Raw genomic sequence first — 16,215 nt, forward strand, 5'->3', positions numbered from 1 at the left:
ATTATTAAAAAATAATGTAATAAATGAGAATTTCTTAAAGGCTACAAGTTCAAGTTCTAAATGTGCTAGTTCCCCAATATCATTTGTTATGTTGAAATTTCTAGTAAACAAATAGAGACATTACAGTATTTCACCACGGAGGAATGGAACTCATAGAGCAGAAATTTCTATATGGGAAAAAAAAAAGAAAGAAAGAAAGAAAAAGAAAAAAGACCATTTGAAGGGAAATAAAGCAGTATATTTTCTCATTTTAGGGTGGTGCTTTGTTATCTGATGAAGTTTTTGAAACTGAATTTTATAAGACTAAGATTAAAGCCTCCATACCTTAGAAAGCATAAGCCATAAAACATTAAAAATCTGTCTCCAGTGTTCCGAGAATTTCCCCACCAAACCCCAGTGTGCATATAACTACCCTGACCTACTTGTCCCATAATGAAATCCAGAATGTACAAAGGCCATAGCATGCAGGTCCTCAAAAATAGGATGCCTTCCCCAGGGCCCTCAGAACAATGGAAATCTAGCTTGGCGTGGCTGCAGGGGAGGCCGCGGCGGGGAAAATGGCGGACGGGAAGGCGGGAGAGGAGAAGCCTGAGAAACCGCAGCGAGCTGGAGCCGCCGGAGAACCTGAAGAAGAAGCAGAAAAACCTGTGAAAACTAAGACTGTTTCTTCCAGTAATGGAGGGGAAAGTTCCAGTCGCAGCGCTGAGAAGCGATCAGCTGAAGAAGAAGCTGCAGACCTCCCAACAAAACCTACAAAGATCTCCAAGTTTGGATTTGCCATAGGTAGTCAGACGACAAAGAAAGCCTCAGCCATATCCATCAAACTTGGATCAAGTAAGCCTAAAGAAACTGTTCCAACACTTGCTCCAAAAACCCTTTCAGTAGCAGCAGCTTTTAATGAAGATGAAGATAGTGAGCCAGAGGAAATGCCTCCAGAAGCAAAGATGAGGATGAAGAATATTGGAAGGGATACACCAACATCAGCAGGACCAAACTCCTTCAATAAAGGAAAGCATGGTTTTTCTGATAACCAGAAGCTCTGGGAACGAAATATAAAATCTCATCTTGGAAATATCCATGACCAAGACAATTAAATGATGTGTTGAAATTGGGGTGTGGGGGTGGGTGTAAAGTTAAAAGAACAGTTTCCTTTTTTAAAGAATGGTATAAGACTATCTTTGGAGCCGCCTTTTTTTTTTTTTTTTTTTTTTTTTTAAGATTGAGTGGTACACTAATAAATGAGAGTTTGAAATTAGAGGTAATTTATGTTTTATATACAGATTTCAAGACATTTGCTAATTTTGTAGTTTCATGTGATTAGTTTCCAAAGGTTACAGATAATAAAAAATCAGAAATGGTACCTTTCTAAGAATTGCATATTTTTTTAGACACAACTATTAGCACATTAAGAGGAACGCAAAAAGTTATCATCTATTAACCTGCAAGCAATTACTCTTAACTCCCTTATTAACCTAAAGTGTCTGGCTCCCAGGAACAGCCTTATAGAGAGGGAGTATTGTATTGGGAAGAAAATGTTACTGACCTATAACTGAAAAAAGTACGTTAGATAAAATTAAAATACGGCTTTTTTCCCCCCTAATGGGCATTTGTTTTGTTTCAAGTCATTGTAAACTAGATATTGCATTGCTATCAGTTGGTACAGATGCTTAGCTCTTCAAAAAATTTTTTTTAATTTTATGTAAATTGTTGAGTATTGGAAATAGCCCACTTCACTTTAATGGGTCTTGTTTACCTTAGTATTCAAAGACCATTTGCTACCAAAGTAAATCAGTATTTTGAATGTGCTTCTCTTGGTTTTTGTTACTAGCTAGTTCCTGTAAGCATTTCCACCAGATCTTGAGGCAAATCGTAAGGAAGCTGTTTCTTTTAAAATACAAACCACCACCAAAAATTTAAATGTACATAATACTTAAATATTTGGCTGTTTTTATTTTTAAAAGGTAGAAACACCAAAAAACAACATTGTATGAAGATGAAAATGAGAAAGATGCACTTGCTGTAACTTCATTTAAGCTTAATTTAAGTTACTAACTTGTGAAAGCAAATTTGATTTGAACCTAATCCAAGAATTATTTTAGTACAGTAATATGGTTTATTTGAAGTGTATACATATTAACCAGTGGCCTCTCAAAAGCACATTTTAGGTACTGAAGAAAGAAAGAAAATGCATCTTTAAACATATCTTATGGATTCGTTGACCACATATATGTTGTTAGACCTATGTATTCTAGGGTTTTTTTTTAAATTCTTGTATAAATTATTTTTTAATGTGACAGTAAAATACATCTTTAAAAGCTTTGTCACAAATAAAAGAAACAGTATAATGATTTCTTTGAATACTCCTGCAGTGCTTAATTTGGAGGCAGCTTCAGACTATTTTATTGGTGGTAACTACTTGCTGAGCTCTTTTAATAGGTAATAACTCCAGAGAAGCAGCCTGTATATATATATTCCTAACATTTTGTTCATTTGCATTTAAGTTTAGAGTAAGCCCCAAGTAAAACAATGGAAATGTATATAGAACTATTAGTTCTTACATGATTTAATTATATCAAGACACATGAATTTAACTTGCTTTAATGTAGGCAAACTTTCCACTTTTGTCCATTTTACTGCTTATGTTAAAATAACATCCCTCTCCTACTTACTCTTTTATTGACTCAAGTGAAATATTAACCTAAGGTCAAGATGGGAGAGAACGACTGAGATGAATGTCTTTACTAAAATACCAATAAATTTGTCAAACTCAAAAAAAAAAAAAAAACGGAAATCTCTCAGATTAGGAGTGCCCCCCCCCTCAAAGGAGAGTCTCCTGGCTCTCCCTATGAACGTGATGAACCAACACTGGAGCTGAAGGAGAATCCCTAGAGAAATCTAAGAACTTGATCATGTTGGAGAGAGATGTTCCTCTGGGAAAGAGAAAAAAAAAAAACTAACTGGGCATGTCTCCAACTAATCTTCATTCAAGGAGAGCTACTCAAACCACTGCGTAAGGTCTACCTTCCTCCTTCAGACTCGGACCTCCCCTCTGTCATCTGCCTCATTCATTCCCACCTACCTGGATGGAAGCGTACAGTCTCCTTTCTCTTCACATCCCAGAGCCACTTCCCTTCCTCCAAAAACATGATCAGGTCTGGCTTTGACACAGTGAGACCTGTTTATGAGAAAAAAGGAAAACGACTATGGCTGCCAATTCTAAATTTCCATCAGTCTTGTGTTCAGGAGAGAAGAGACGATATTGTACAATCCTAGAAAGTGGTTTCCAAAAAGCTGTCCCCCAACAGTCTCTTCAGAACACACAGGAGGTAGGGCACCTGGGTGGCTCAGGGGGATAAGCCTCTTCTCCTTCACCTTAGGTCATGATCTTAGGGTCCTGGGATTGAGCCCCACATCAGGCTTTCTGTTTGGCATGGAGCCTGCTCCCCCCACCCCGCCTGACTATTTCCCTACTTGTCATCTTTCTCTGTCAAATACGTAAACAAAGTCTTAAAAAAAAAACTCACAGGAGGAATTTGCAATGTTCACATCCTGACCTACACTTCCAAGTAGTAGACATGATAATCAGCAGGGGAAACTTCAGTGTAAGATGTGAGCAGCAGGGGCGTCTGGGTGGCTCAGTGGGTTAAAGTCTCTGCCTTTGGCTCAGGTCATGATCCCAGGGTCCTGGGATCGAGCCTCACGTCAGGCTCTCAGCAGAGAGCCTGGCAGAGAGCCTGCCTACTCCTCCTCTCTCTCTCTGCCTGCCACTCTGCCTACTTGTGATCTGTCAAATAAATTAAAAAAAAAAAAAAAAAGATGTGAGCAGCACCATTCTATGTCACTAAAGTTTGAGAATTGCCACTCATCTACACAAGCAATGATGTTTCCTTGAAGAAGGAGAAGCTAATGCTGAGAAAAAACATCATGAAGATTTTTCTCTCCATCTACTTATTTCCCTTTCTGCCTGGATCTAAATTCTAGTTATTACAAGAGAAATCCCCAAAAATACAGTGTTCACAGGAAGGAATAAAACCCTGAGTGAGGTTTGGGAAATCTGGAAGGAGTCTTCCTCACCCAAGAAGAGGAGGTGTCCATAGCTCTCCAACATCACATCCCGGTACAGTTGCCGCTGAGTGTGGGTCAGGCGTCCCCACTCCTCCTCAGAGAATTCTATGGCCACATCCCTGAAGGTCAGCTGTCCCTGTAATAAATACCACAGTCACCAAGTGTCCACTGACACAGTTCACAATGTTTCCTAAGATAAAAGTTGGTCAGCAGGGAGCCTGCTTCTCCTCTCTCTCTGCCTACTTGTGATCTCTGTTGTCAAATAAATAAATAAGAATAATAAAAATCTAAAAAAAAAAAAAAAAAAGCACCTATGGAGCATGGGGCTGCCTGATTGAAAACTTTCTCTCCTTTCTCTCCCAGAAGTCAACTATATCCACTACACAGAGGTGATAGCCCTCCTTGTGCAGTATAAAGTGTTGGGATGTAGGAGAGAAGCCAATGGTCAAGCAATTCCAGGCATGTTTTGATGTCAAATATTGGGGTTCTGGAGTGAATGATGAAGAAAGATTGTTGAGATACCCGTGGTACAACAACTGTGGTCCTAACACAAGGGGAGAGAAACGTGAGCAGTGACTTTGCCCAAATTGACAGGTATTGCAGGCATGTCTGATGGCAACTATGTGGCTTGGCTTCTGGCCTGAAGAGGCCACTAAAAGTTCAACCTAGAGATTCCTTATAAGAAGTTCCAGCAAAGCAGATTCTAAAAGATCTATATGATCACTCACTGTTCTTACTGAGGTTATGGTAAATAATTAGGCCAAGTTTGTTAAAACTGGACTATTTTTTCAAATAAATTAGTCCCGATATGGCTATTTCTGGAAATGAGGGTTATTTTAGAGAGAAAAATTATTTTTTAATAACACACCTTGATGGATGTTAAATTCTAGATTTGATTGTCTTTAAATGTTTGTTTACCTAAGCTAGGCAACTTGAGGTAAACTTCAGAGAAGTTGCATAATAGCTCAATTAGATGATCTTGCCTAATATTCTGTAGGGATAATAACAGAACCCATTGGGCACATAGCTCAAATATTTAAACATATGGAAAAATGAAATTGATTCCCCCCAAATTGTATAACTTACCTTTCACCTTGTGTGTGGCTGGAATAATGAAATTACCTAAAATTCAGCATACCGCACTCAATAGACTTAACTATGGACTTGTGGAGATAATGTATGACCCCATTTTATGATTGGATTGAATGATGCTTGGGGGACTCCCCTTATCTCTTGACAAGTTTTCTCCCACTTGCCAATGATCCTCTGTAATCAGGATATCGTTAAGGCTGGACCACTCAAAGGGCTTCTAAATGGTTTCATCCCTCTGTCATATTTATCCTAGAAGCCACCTCTGAGGTGCAGTTGCAAACAGTTGCTTTAGCAAAGCATAAAACAGCCTTCCTCATAGAGCCTCAGATCTCACTATGGGACAGTCCCTGACTGTAATGACTTCACATCAGGTCCAGATTTGTCTTAGAAGCCAAAGGCCATGAATGGATGATGGGGGTCGACTTATTAAATACTGGGCTACACTTACAGATATGCCAGAAATAATACTTAAAACTTGTCAAACTTTAAACCTAGTTACCCATATGCCTGAACCTGACCATTGTGCTTCTTTCTCTATGGAGCAAAAACTGTTTGAGGTTACTGATCTTGCTTACTCTGTTTGGCCAGATTTAAGATGTCCCTGTTAAAAATACAAATGACAGTTGGTTTACTGATGACAATACTTTTCATAAAAAGAATAAGAAAAGCTAAGTATGTCATAGTGCTCACTAGCACTTTGCAATTGCCAAAGCTTTACAAATAAACATGAATACTGACTCCAAATATGCCTTCCTGGTACTACATGCCCATGGAACTATTTGGAAGGAAAGGGGATTGCTGTCAAGCCATAACTCCTCAATCAAATATGGGCCTAAGTTACAAAACCCTCCATATTGCTATACTGACGATGGCATATATCAAATCTGGGATACATATTTGTGGCTCATACCCATTATTGGACAGCTCATTCAAAAGGCAGTTTAATGGTGGGAACAAAGAAATCAGACATATGATACTTGGGCAAATAACACACAACATCTGGGATGACTATCATTAGAAATGTGTTCCCAATGGGACGCCTGGGTGGCTCAGTTGGTTAAGCGGCTGCCTTCGGCTCAGGTCATGATCCCAGCATCCTGGAATTGAGTCCCACATTGGTCTCCTTGATGGGCAGGGAGCCTGCTTCTCCCTCTGCCTCTGCCTGCCACTCTCTCTGCTTGTGCTTGCTCTCTCCCTCTCGATATCTGACAAATAAATAAATACAATCTTTAAAAAAAAAGAAAAAGAAAAAGAAATGTTGTTCCCAAATAATAGTACTCCAGGCTACTGACGGTTTGCTACTAATTGGGTAAGGCGACCTGGCATTAGATGGTCAGCTCCAAACGGAACCCACTGGATCTGTGGAACTAACCTGGGCAAAGATGGACATGATCTCTTTTTAAATGGTAAGGTCACTTATCCATTTTTGCTCCATCTGTGGGACTAGAGCATGTTATGTGGCATGTAGAAGCCCTTAATAAATATACTACAAAGGCACTCTATGATTCACTAAATAGCATCTCTTTACTTAATACCGAAGTCTTACAGAAATGCAAGGCAGTCCTACAAAAATAGAATGGCCTTAGATGTTGTCGGAGGCAGGCCCCTGGCCAGGGTGGCCTCCGCCATTAAAAGATGGCGCCTGGCTAGTTGCCAGGTGAGGATTGACTCGTGAGACTAAGCGGAACGCCCAAAGAGGAAGTAAACAGCATTGGTTGCTAGCGAAGTTGTTCGTTTAGGTGCACAGCCTGATTCGCTCCCTCCTGTACCCTGCTCGCTGATTGGTCATGTAAGCGTATATAAGTGTGTAGACTTGCGGAAATAAAGAGAGAAGAGTGAGAAGATGCATCCGAACCAGGGCGTCTTGTCGTCCTTGCGGGGCGAGGGCGATAAGATGTCCTGACAGCAGCACAGGGTGGCACATGTGCAATTATCAAAGCAGAATGTTGCGTGTACATCCCAGACTATGGGACAAAAATGTGACAGGACTAATAAAAAATATGAATACCCAGATTAAGGTTCTACATGATCCTTCTCTCCCTCTAAGTGATTGGTTAAGTTCCTGGTTTAAAGGAGGACTATGGCCAACAATTAAAAATCTCCTTTTTGGGCTTTTCATTCTTATAGCCTTATTAATCTTAATATGTTGCCTTGTTCATTTTTTCTCTACTTGGTGCCAAGACTCCATTGCTGCAATGACTTCACAATGATCCTTACCATGCACAGAGACACTTCTTCACTGTCAGCCCTGGATTCAGCTGCCTCCATCTTCTGTAACTCCCCTCCACATTCCTCAACTGACCAATGTTGACCCAACTAGGTAGGGACAGTTCTACACCCCTATTCAGCAGGAAGAAGTTACAGAAGATGACACTTTCCACTTTCAACTACCTTAAAGAATTAAGGGTCAAAATTGTTCAGGAGGGAATGATGAGGAAGCAGGAGGCTGGCTGAGGACAAAGCAAAAGCTGGAACCTTGTACCCTCTCTCCACCCGCTCCCCTCCTCACACACCCTTGGCTGCACTAAAGGAAAACAAAGAGTTAACTTGCAGAGATCACAATCCTGCAAGACAGGAGTCTCCCTTGGTCTACAAATGTCCTACTGATTTAAAACAAAGAAGCTATCTTACCAGTAGCCCAATTTCCAGAGGCAAATAACTTAGTTCCTCAAGCCTTAATGTCGCCCTCCCCTCCATTAAAACTGAAGGAGGCTGAGGTAGAAGGAAATGTGAATAAAGTTAAATTTCTTCTAAACCTAAATCTCACTAAAAAGGATGTTTGATAGGATGAATGTGACATTCCCCAGGAAACTCCCAATTATCTTCATATTAGTGCCTTATTAGAGGGGAAAATGGCCTTGGCTTGACAATAATCAGGCCTTCAATATCCTGACAGTCTTCTTTACCCTGATAGCCCTTCTGAACACCCTCTTTGTCCTCACTTACCTAACTCCTGTGTATATAATCAGCCACTCCTCAGGATAGATGGGCAGCAGCTCTTCCTGCCCATGGGTTTTGTCCCCCTGCATTAATAAACCACCATTTTGCACCAAAAATGTCTCAAGAATTCTTTCTTAGTCATAGGCTCAGGACCTCACCCCACCGAACCTCACCTATGTTCTAGAACTTCATTACCTGGGAACCTGGGAGCCCAATGTGGGGCTGGATCTTAGGTCCCGGGATCACGACCTGAGCGGAACGCAGAAAGCAGACTCTTGGGGCGCCTGGGTGGCTCAGTGGGTTAAGCCGCTGCCTTCGGCTCAGGTCATGATCTCAGGGTCCTGGGATCGAGTCCCGCGTCGGGCTCTCTGCTCAGCAGGGAGCCTGCTTCCTTCTCTCTCTCTCTGCCTGCCTCTCAATGTACTTGTAATTTCTCTCTGTCAAATAAATAAATAAAATCTTAAAAAAAAAAAAAAAAAGAAAGCAGACTCTTAGCCAACAGAACCGCCCTCGGTCCCCAAGATTGATTTATATTTTAGAGGAGATGGGGAAGGGCAGAAGAGGGAGAAAGAGAATGTCAAGCGGATTCCCCTCAGGGCACAGAGCCAGAAGCAGGGATACCAGTCCAGGACCCTGAGATCCCGACCTGAGCTGCAACCAAGAGTCCAACATTAGTTGACTGAGCCCCCAGGCACCCTCTTCTAGTGCATTTTAAGCAGAATATCTCTTTCACGTGCTAAATATGGAGACACACAAACACCCTTTCTTAGAATGGGAACTTTCCAAGTTTTTCTGGACTCATACCCACCGAGCTTCTGTCCGCATTTCATTCCTCCCCAGCTGCACACAGCTAATCGAGAATCCAGATGAGCCTGACCAAGAAATGCTTTCCGTCCCTGACATCCCAGGAACAGACCTCATCAGCCACAGGAATTTCAGACTCGACACCTTCCCCTCCAGATTCACCACCATCGGAATATTGTCACTCCTCGCGGGACTTTAAGTCAAAGTGACAACAGCTGATGCACTATCGAAGCCAGGTTGGGGACAGGACAAAACGCTCTGGGACATAGAGAAGCATTCTAAAGACCTAACCCTGAATATCACTTCTGACCAGGTCTTAAAAAGAGGTGAACGCGGAGGAAAGAAGCACCCGAACTGGAGGCATCCACATCTGCAGCTTCTAAACAAGAGGGTCTGCGAAGAAACAGAAGACACGGCTCCGCGGGGACCCAGGCTCACCTGAGAACTGGCCATTTCTGCCTTCGCCTCCACCTCTAGATTTCGTCCTCACGAGGGATCTGGGGGTAAATCACAGCTGCATCAGGAGAAAATGCCCTGAAATCAAGCAACAGAACTACTTGTCCTCACACCGCTCGCCCTCGGGAAGGACTCGGAGATGCAGAAAAGGCCCAACTTCCCAGTCCTTTGTGTCGGGAGCAGCTCAGAAACTGTGAGCTCCCGTGAGGACACCCATCCCTGCATTTTCCTCACCTGCTTTGTGTGTGTGGGGGGGTCCCCTGCCACCGCCACTCACAACTTCAGCATCAGCATCCGAACTGCAGGCTGCATGGACCCAACCCTCCCAGACTCACGGAGCACAGACACCCTGCCACCTCTCCAGGATCAAAGCCACAAATCCACTCTCAGAAAACCCTCAGGCTCCCCTCAGGCCTCGCTCAGAATCTCCTGGAGCCCTTAATTAACACAACAGTGTTGTTTTCGCCCAAACCAACTGGCAGAATCTGAGGGGGAGGCCCGCAGAGAAGATCCTTCCTGAAACTCCACAGGTGACCTTGCTGGGAAGGAACAGGGGAGGTGACCAGGCCAAGCAGAGTAACCAAGGCTGGGTCTGGGAGCAGAGTTTGTGCCCTGCCTTCTCCACCATCAGAGTTTTGGGAGACTGACACCCTCTCCCTCTTTCTGCTACACAGAGAGAGCCCCTGACAGACTAAACTTTCCTGTATAAATGCAAATGTCTCTTTCAAAGTAAACACAGGATTTCAGAGCTCTTCCTTTTTCTGCCTTTGATTCAAAATAACCGGCCAAAAATAATGCTCAGGCCAAGGAGACATATTTTAGGGTGACAAAATATTCCCCTTCAGTGTTTCTGCTCATAAGGACCTGCCACACAGTTTTCCACACTGCATGTTCTTTTTACCCTCCCATCAGTGATGTATGAGAATTCTGATTCTCAGCATTCTCAGGAAAATTGAATGTTATCCTTTTTCTTTATTTTAGCCATTTCAAAAAACACTGAGTGGTTTCTCAGTATGAAGTATGCAGTCTTCTTACAATAGCTGTCTTGGTGACTGAAATGAAAACCACTTGAAAGGCATCAAGTTGAACAAAGAAAAAAGCAATTAATGCTTCAATGGGACTCCATTTCCAAATAAGTAACCTTTACCTTCCCCACAGACCTCTTCTCACTTCTCAGCCCTTTGTTTCAGGAACCTGGTGCCACCCTGATAGCATGAAGAACAGGACTGGTGGCACAGACAAATTCCTCTGGAAATCAGCCATTGTCTAGCATCTCCCCACAAACCCTTGGCCTCTTTCCCCAGGTGGGCTGCAGGTTTTGTGGACCCGACCTGCTGAGGTCTCCTTGGCTGGCAAAGTAATGAAGCTAATGCTGCCCTTGATCCCCAGCTCTGTCTGCACATTCTGTTCCGGGTCTGAAGCATGGAGGTCAGTTCACACAACAGAATGAATGTGAGGAGAGGAAGGTTTGTTTTTCCTGTGCTGATCTCAATTCTTCGGTTGGTCTAATACTTAAAATGATGTAAGACATTTTCAGTAGAGAGAAAACAATGAAGTTCTTAATTATGGGAATGAGAAAGACATGAGGCTCAAAGAGAGGTGTGTTATTCCCAATAATGGGTCCATGATTAAAGGAGTGAGACTGATATAAAGCGAAGGTCAAGCAAAGATTTATTTCACACCAAGCATCAAGAATCTAACCGAACGTTCAGGGATGCACCTCTTACAAGAGAGGGCGAAACTTTTCTCTTTCGCAGACTAGCTTTTAAGGACAAAGGCTATGCGGTTGGGCCTGTCCATGCACAGGTGGCCAATGAGATTGTCACAAACACAAGGAAACTCCACAGTGATGCTAGGACCTATTGAATTACAATTTACCCTAGTAGAAATTTGAACCAGCCTATCACCTTGGTCAGAATTCGTTCCCCAAAAGGTGACCAAAGGGCGGGTTCAGACTCCTTGGTAGCTATGGAAACAGTATGCAACCCCCTTCTGATCTGATGTCTGCACCTAGTCTGACCCACCCTTATATCTGGGCTTTGTTATCTGGAGCTGGTTTCTGGGACTTGTTTTTAAGTAAATCCCCTGGGGGGAGGGGAGCAGGGACAGGTTAACTTTAATGAAAGCCTCTTGTTAAATAGGTCCTTACAAAGTGATTGAAGCTTCTGTGTCGTGGTGACTTAAGAAGGAGGAGGTAGGATTTCGAATTTCCAAAGAGGATATTATATTCAGAGGAGAAATAAAAGATGAAATATTTATCAAACAATGGTTTGTCCTCCAGGTTGGCAACTCTTTTCTTCTTCTTCTTCTTCTTCTTCTTCTTCTTCTTCTACTACTACTTCTTCTTCTTCTTCTTTTTTCTTTGCAATTTTATTTTTTTCCAGTGTTCCAACATTGTTTATGCACCACAGCCAGTGCTCCAATATGTGCCCTCCTTAATACCCCCTACCGGGCTCACCCAACCCCTCCACCCCATCCCCTCCATAACCCTCAGTTTCTTTCTCAAAGTCAACAGTCTCTCACACTTCATCTCCCCCTCTGATTTCCCCCGAATCACTTCTCCTCTTCTTCTCCATGCTATTGTTCTCCATGCTATTCCTTATGCTCCACAAGTAAGTGAAACCATAAGATAATTGACTTTCTCTGCTTGACTTATTTCACTAGTCTCCTCTAGTCCCATCCATGTTGATACAAAAATTGGGTATTCATACTTTCTGATGAAGGCATAATATTCCATTGTATATATGGACCAGAGCTTCTTTATCCATTCGGGTGTTGAAGGTCATCTTGGCTCTTTGCACACCTTGGTGACTGTGGCCATTACTGCTATGAACATTGGGGTTCCGATGGCCCTTCATTTCACTACATCTGTATTTTTGGGCTAAATACCCAGGAATGCAATTGCAGGGTCACAGGGTAGCTCCATTTTTAATTTCACAAGGAATCTCCACACTCTTTTCCAAAGTGAGTGCACCAACTTGCATTCACACCAACAGTGTAAGAGGGTCCCCTTTTCTCCACATCCTCTCCAAAACTTCTTTCCTGTCTTGTAATTTTGGCCATTATAACTAGTGTAAGGTGGTATCTCAATGTGGTTTTGATTTGAATCTCCCTAATGGCTAATGATGTTGAACATTCTTTCATGTGTCTGTTATAGGAAGGCAACTGTTTGTGATATAAACTATGAATCTCTGGTATCCATGTAGGAAAGAATGTTATGGTTTGATACCCATGGCAAGGAAAGAATTCTCAAGATGTCTATGGTGCAAAAGGTGATTTTGTGAAAGCATGGGGACAGGACCCAGGGGCAGAAAGACCACACTCTGTTATGAGGCGTGGCCCATTATATAATTTCAAGTTGGAGGGGGTTATGGATAGCACAAGTATCTAAGGAATTTTGGAAGCAAGGTATTCAGGATCTTGAGGGGGCTATCAGTTCTTGGGAAAAGGTCATTTATTACCAACCAAAAACCCTTAGTCATGGGACCCGTCTGATATTTATCTGTCGGCCATCTGCTTGCAGGATGTTTACCAATAGGTAGCTAGAGGGTTTGAGAGAAAAGGGAAGTTTCCAAAGGAAATGTTTTAAGTTAAAGTAGACTTACAGGATCCTGGTGGGGGTTGGGGAGTTCAGGTCAAGATGGTCTTTTCCCTAGTAACAGAATACACACTCTTCTCTAGTGAACATGGATCATTCTCCAGAATAGATCACATCATCGGTCCTAAATCAGGTTTCAAGCGGTATCAAAAGATTGGGGTCATTCCCTGCATATTTTCAGACCAAAATGCTCTGAAGCTAGAACTCAACCACAAGAGGAAATTTGGAAAGAACCCAAATACATGGAGTCTAAACAGTATCCTTCTAAAGAATGAATGGGTCAACCAGGAAATTAAAGAAGAATTGAAAAAAATCATGGAAACAAATGATAATGAGAAGACGACAGTTCAAAATCTGTGGGACACAACAAAGGCAGTCCTGAGAGGAAAATATATAGTGGTACAAGCCTTTCTCAAGAAACAAGAAGGTCTCAGGTACACAATCTAACCCTACACCTAAAGGAGCTGGAGAAAGAACAAGAAAGAAACCCTAAACCCAGCAGGAAAAGAGAAATCATGAAGATCAGAGCAGAAATCAATGAAATAGAAATCAAAAAAACAATAGAACAAATCAACAAAACTAGGAGCTGGTTCTTTGAAAGAATTAATAAGATTGATAAACCCCTGGCCAGACTTATCAAAAAAAAAAAAAAAAAAAAAAAAAAAAGGAGAGAAAAGATCCAAATAAATTAAATCAAGAATGAAAGAGGAGAGATCACAACTAACACCAAAGAAATACAAACAATTATAAGAACATACTATGAGCAACTCTACGCCAACAAATTTGACCATCTGGAAGAAATGGATGCATTCCTAGAAACATATAAACTACCACAACTGAACCAGGAAGAAATAGAAAGCCTGAACAGACCCATAACCAGTAAGGAGATTGAAACAGTCATCAAAAATCTCCAAACAAACAAAGGCCCAGGGCCAGACGGCTTCCCAGGGGAATTCTACCAAACATTTAAAGAAGAACTAATTCCTATTCTCCTGAAACTGTTCCAAAAAATAGAAATGGAAGGAAAACTTCCAAACTCATTTTATGAGGCCAGCATCACCTTGATCCCAAAACCAGACAAAGATCCCATCAAAAAAGATAGCTATAGACCAATATCCTTGATGAACACAGATGCGAAAATTCTCACCAAAATACTAGCCAGTAGGATTCAACAGTACATTAAAAGGATTATTCACCACGACCAAGTGGGATTTATTCCAGGGCTGCAAGGTTGGTTCAACATCCGCAAATCAGTCAATGTGATACAACACATCAATAAAAGAAAGAACAAGAACCATATGATACTCTCAATAGATGCTGAAAAAGCATTTGACAAAGTACAGCATCCCTTCCTGATCAAAACTCTTCAAAGTGTAGGGATAGAGGGCACATACATCAATATCATCAAAGCCATTTATGAAAAACCCACCACAAATATCATTCTCAATGGAGAAAAACTAAAAGCTTTTCCGCTAAGGTCAGGAACACGGCAGGGATGTCCATTATCACCACTGCTATTCAACATAGTACTAGAAGTCCTAGCCTCAGCAATCAGACAACAAAAGGAAATTAAAGGCATCCAAAACGGCAAAGAAGAAGTCAAACTATGACTCTTTGCAGATGATATGACAGTATATGTGGAAAACCCAAAAGACTCTGCTCCACAACTGCTAGAACTTATACAGGAATTCAGTAAAGTGTCAGGATATAAAATCAATGCACAGAAATCAGTTGCATTTCTCTACACCAACAACAAGACAGAAGAAAGAGAAATTAAGGAGTCAATCCCATTTAAAATTGCACCCCAAACCATAAGATACCTAGGAATAAACCTAACCAAAGAGGCACAGAATCTATACTCAGAAAACTATAAAGTACTCATGAAAGAAATTGAGGAAGACACAAAGAAATGGACAAATGTTCCATGCTCCTGGATTGGAAGAATAAATATTGTGAAAATGTCTATGCTACCTAAAGCAATCTACACATTTAATGCAACTCCTATCAAAGTACCATCCATCTTTTTCAAAGAAATGGAACAAACAATCCTAAAATTTATATGGAACCAGAAAAGACCTCGAATAGCCAAAGGAATATTGAAAAAGAAAGCCAAAGTTGGCGGCATCAGAATTCCGGACTTCAAGCTCTATTACAAAGCTGTCATCATCAAGACAGCATGGTACTGGCACAAAAACAGACACATAGATCAATGGAACAGAATAGAGAGCCCAGAAATAGGCCCTCAACTCTACAGTCAACTAATCTTCGACAAAACAGGAAAGAATGTCCAATGGAAAAAAGACCGCCTCTTCAATAAATGGTGTTGGGAAAATTGGACAGCCACATGCAGAAACATGAAATTGGACCATTTCCTTACACCACACATGATAATAGACCCAAAATGGATGAAGGACCTCAATGTGAGAAAGGAATCCATCAAAATCCTTGAGGAGAACACAGGCAGCAACCTCTTCCACCTCAGACATCTTCCTAGGAACATCGCCAAAGACAAGGGAAGCAAGGGCAAAAATGAACTATTGGGATTTTATCAAGATCAAAAGCTTTTGCACAGCAAAAGAAACAGTTAACAAAACCAAAAGACAACTGACAGAATGGGAGAAGATTTTTGCAAACGACATATCAGATAAAGGGCTAGTGTCCAAAATCTATAAAGAACTTACCAAACTCAACACCCAAAGAACAAATAATCCAATCAAGAAATGGGCAGAGAACATGAACAGATATTTCTGAAAAGAAGACATCCAGATGGCCAACAGACACATGAAAAAGTGCTCCATATCACTCGGCATCAGGGAAATACAAATCAAAACCACAATGAGATATCACCTCACACCAGTCAGAATGGCTAAAATCAACAAGTCAGGAAATGACAGATGCTGGCAAGGATGCGGAGAAAGGGGAACCCTCCTACATTGTTGGTGGGAATGCAAGCTGGTGCAACCACTCTGGAAAACAGCATGGAGGTTCCTCAAAATGTTGAAAATAGAACTGCCCTATGACCCAGCAATTGCACTACTGGGTATTTATCCTAAAGATACAAACGCAGTGATCCGAAGGGGCACATGCACCCGAATGTTTATAGCAGCAATGTCCACAATAGCCAAACTAGGGAAAGCACCTAGATGTCCATCAACAGATGAATGGATCAAGAAGATGTGGTATATATACACAATGGAATACTATGCAGCCATCAAAAGAAATGAAATCTTGCCATTTGCGAAAAAATGGATGGAACTAGA

The 16,215-nt window shown here is 41.6% G+C and overlaps 2 protein-coding genes across 2 annotated transcripts; one reads left to right on the forward strand and one right to left on the reverse strand.

Moving 5' to 3' along the window:
- The first annotated feature begins 514 nt into the window (after nt 1-514).
- On the forward strand, nt 515-1,360 carry LOC131817397 (PEST proteolytic signal-containing nuclear protein-like). The gene has a single exon (XM_059150683.1). The coding sequence runs from the start codon at nt 558-560 to the stop codon at nt 1,092-1,094; it is 537 nt and encodes a 178-aa protein (XP_059006666.1). The 5' UTR covers nt 515-557; the 3' UTR covers nt 1,095-1,360.
- A 1,705-nt stretch (nt 1,361-3,065) lies between these two features.
- Nucleotides 3,066-7,425, reverse strand: LOC131817693 (KRAB domain-containing protein 5-like). The gene is made up of 3 exons (XM_059151224.1): nt 7,375-7,425; nt 4,075-4,201; nt 3,066-3,175 (listed from the first exon to the last, which is right to left on the reverse strand). Exons 1-3 carry the CDS (start codon nt 7,423-7,425, stop codon nt 3,066-3,068), a joined length of 288 nt encoding a protein of 95 aa, XP_059007207.1.
- Nucleotides 7,426-16,215: the final 8,790 nt, after the last annotated feature.

The sequence above is a fragment of the Mustela lutreola genome, chromosome 16 (assembly GCF_030435805.1).
Source record: "Mustela lutreola isolate mMusLut2 chromosome 16, mMusLut2.pri, whole genome shotgun sequence".
Lineage (NCBI taxonomy): Eukaryota > Metazoa > Chordata > Mammalia > Carnivora > Mustelidae > Mustela > Mustela lutreola.

Bases quoted from the DNA above. Each gene is read 5' to 3' on its own strand.
- LOC131817397 (XM_059150683.1), top strand. From the start codon at position 558: ATGGCGGACGGGAAGGCGGGAGAGGAGAAGCCTGAGAAACCGCAGCGA.
- LOC131817693 (XM_059151224.1), bottom strand. From the start codon at position 7,425: ATGGAGGCAGCTGAATCCAGGGCTGACAGTGAAGAAGTGTCTCTGTGC. The intron at 4,202-7,374 runs GTAAGGATCATT...TATTTATTACAG, and splicing joins AAGAAGTGTCTCTGTGCATG to GGACAGCTGACCTTCAGGGA. The intron at 3,176-4,074 runs GTGAGGAAGACT...TCTCATAAACAG, and splicing joins TGGACACCTCCTCTTCTTGG to GTCTCACTGTGTCAAAGCCA.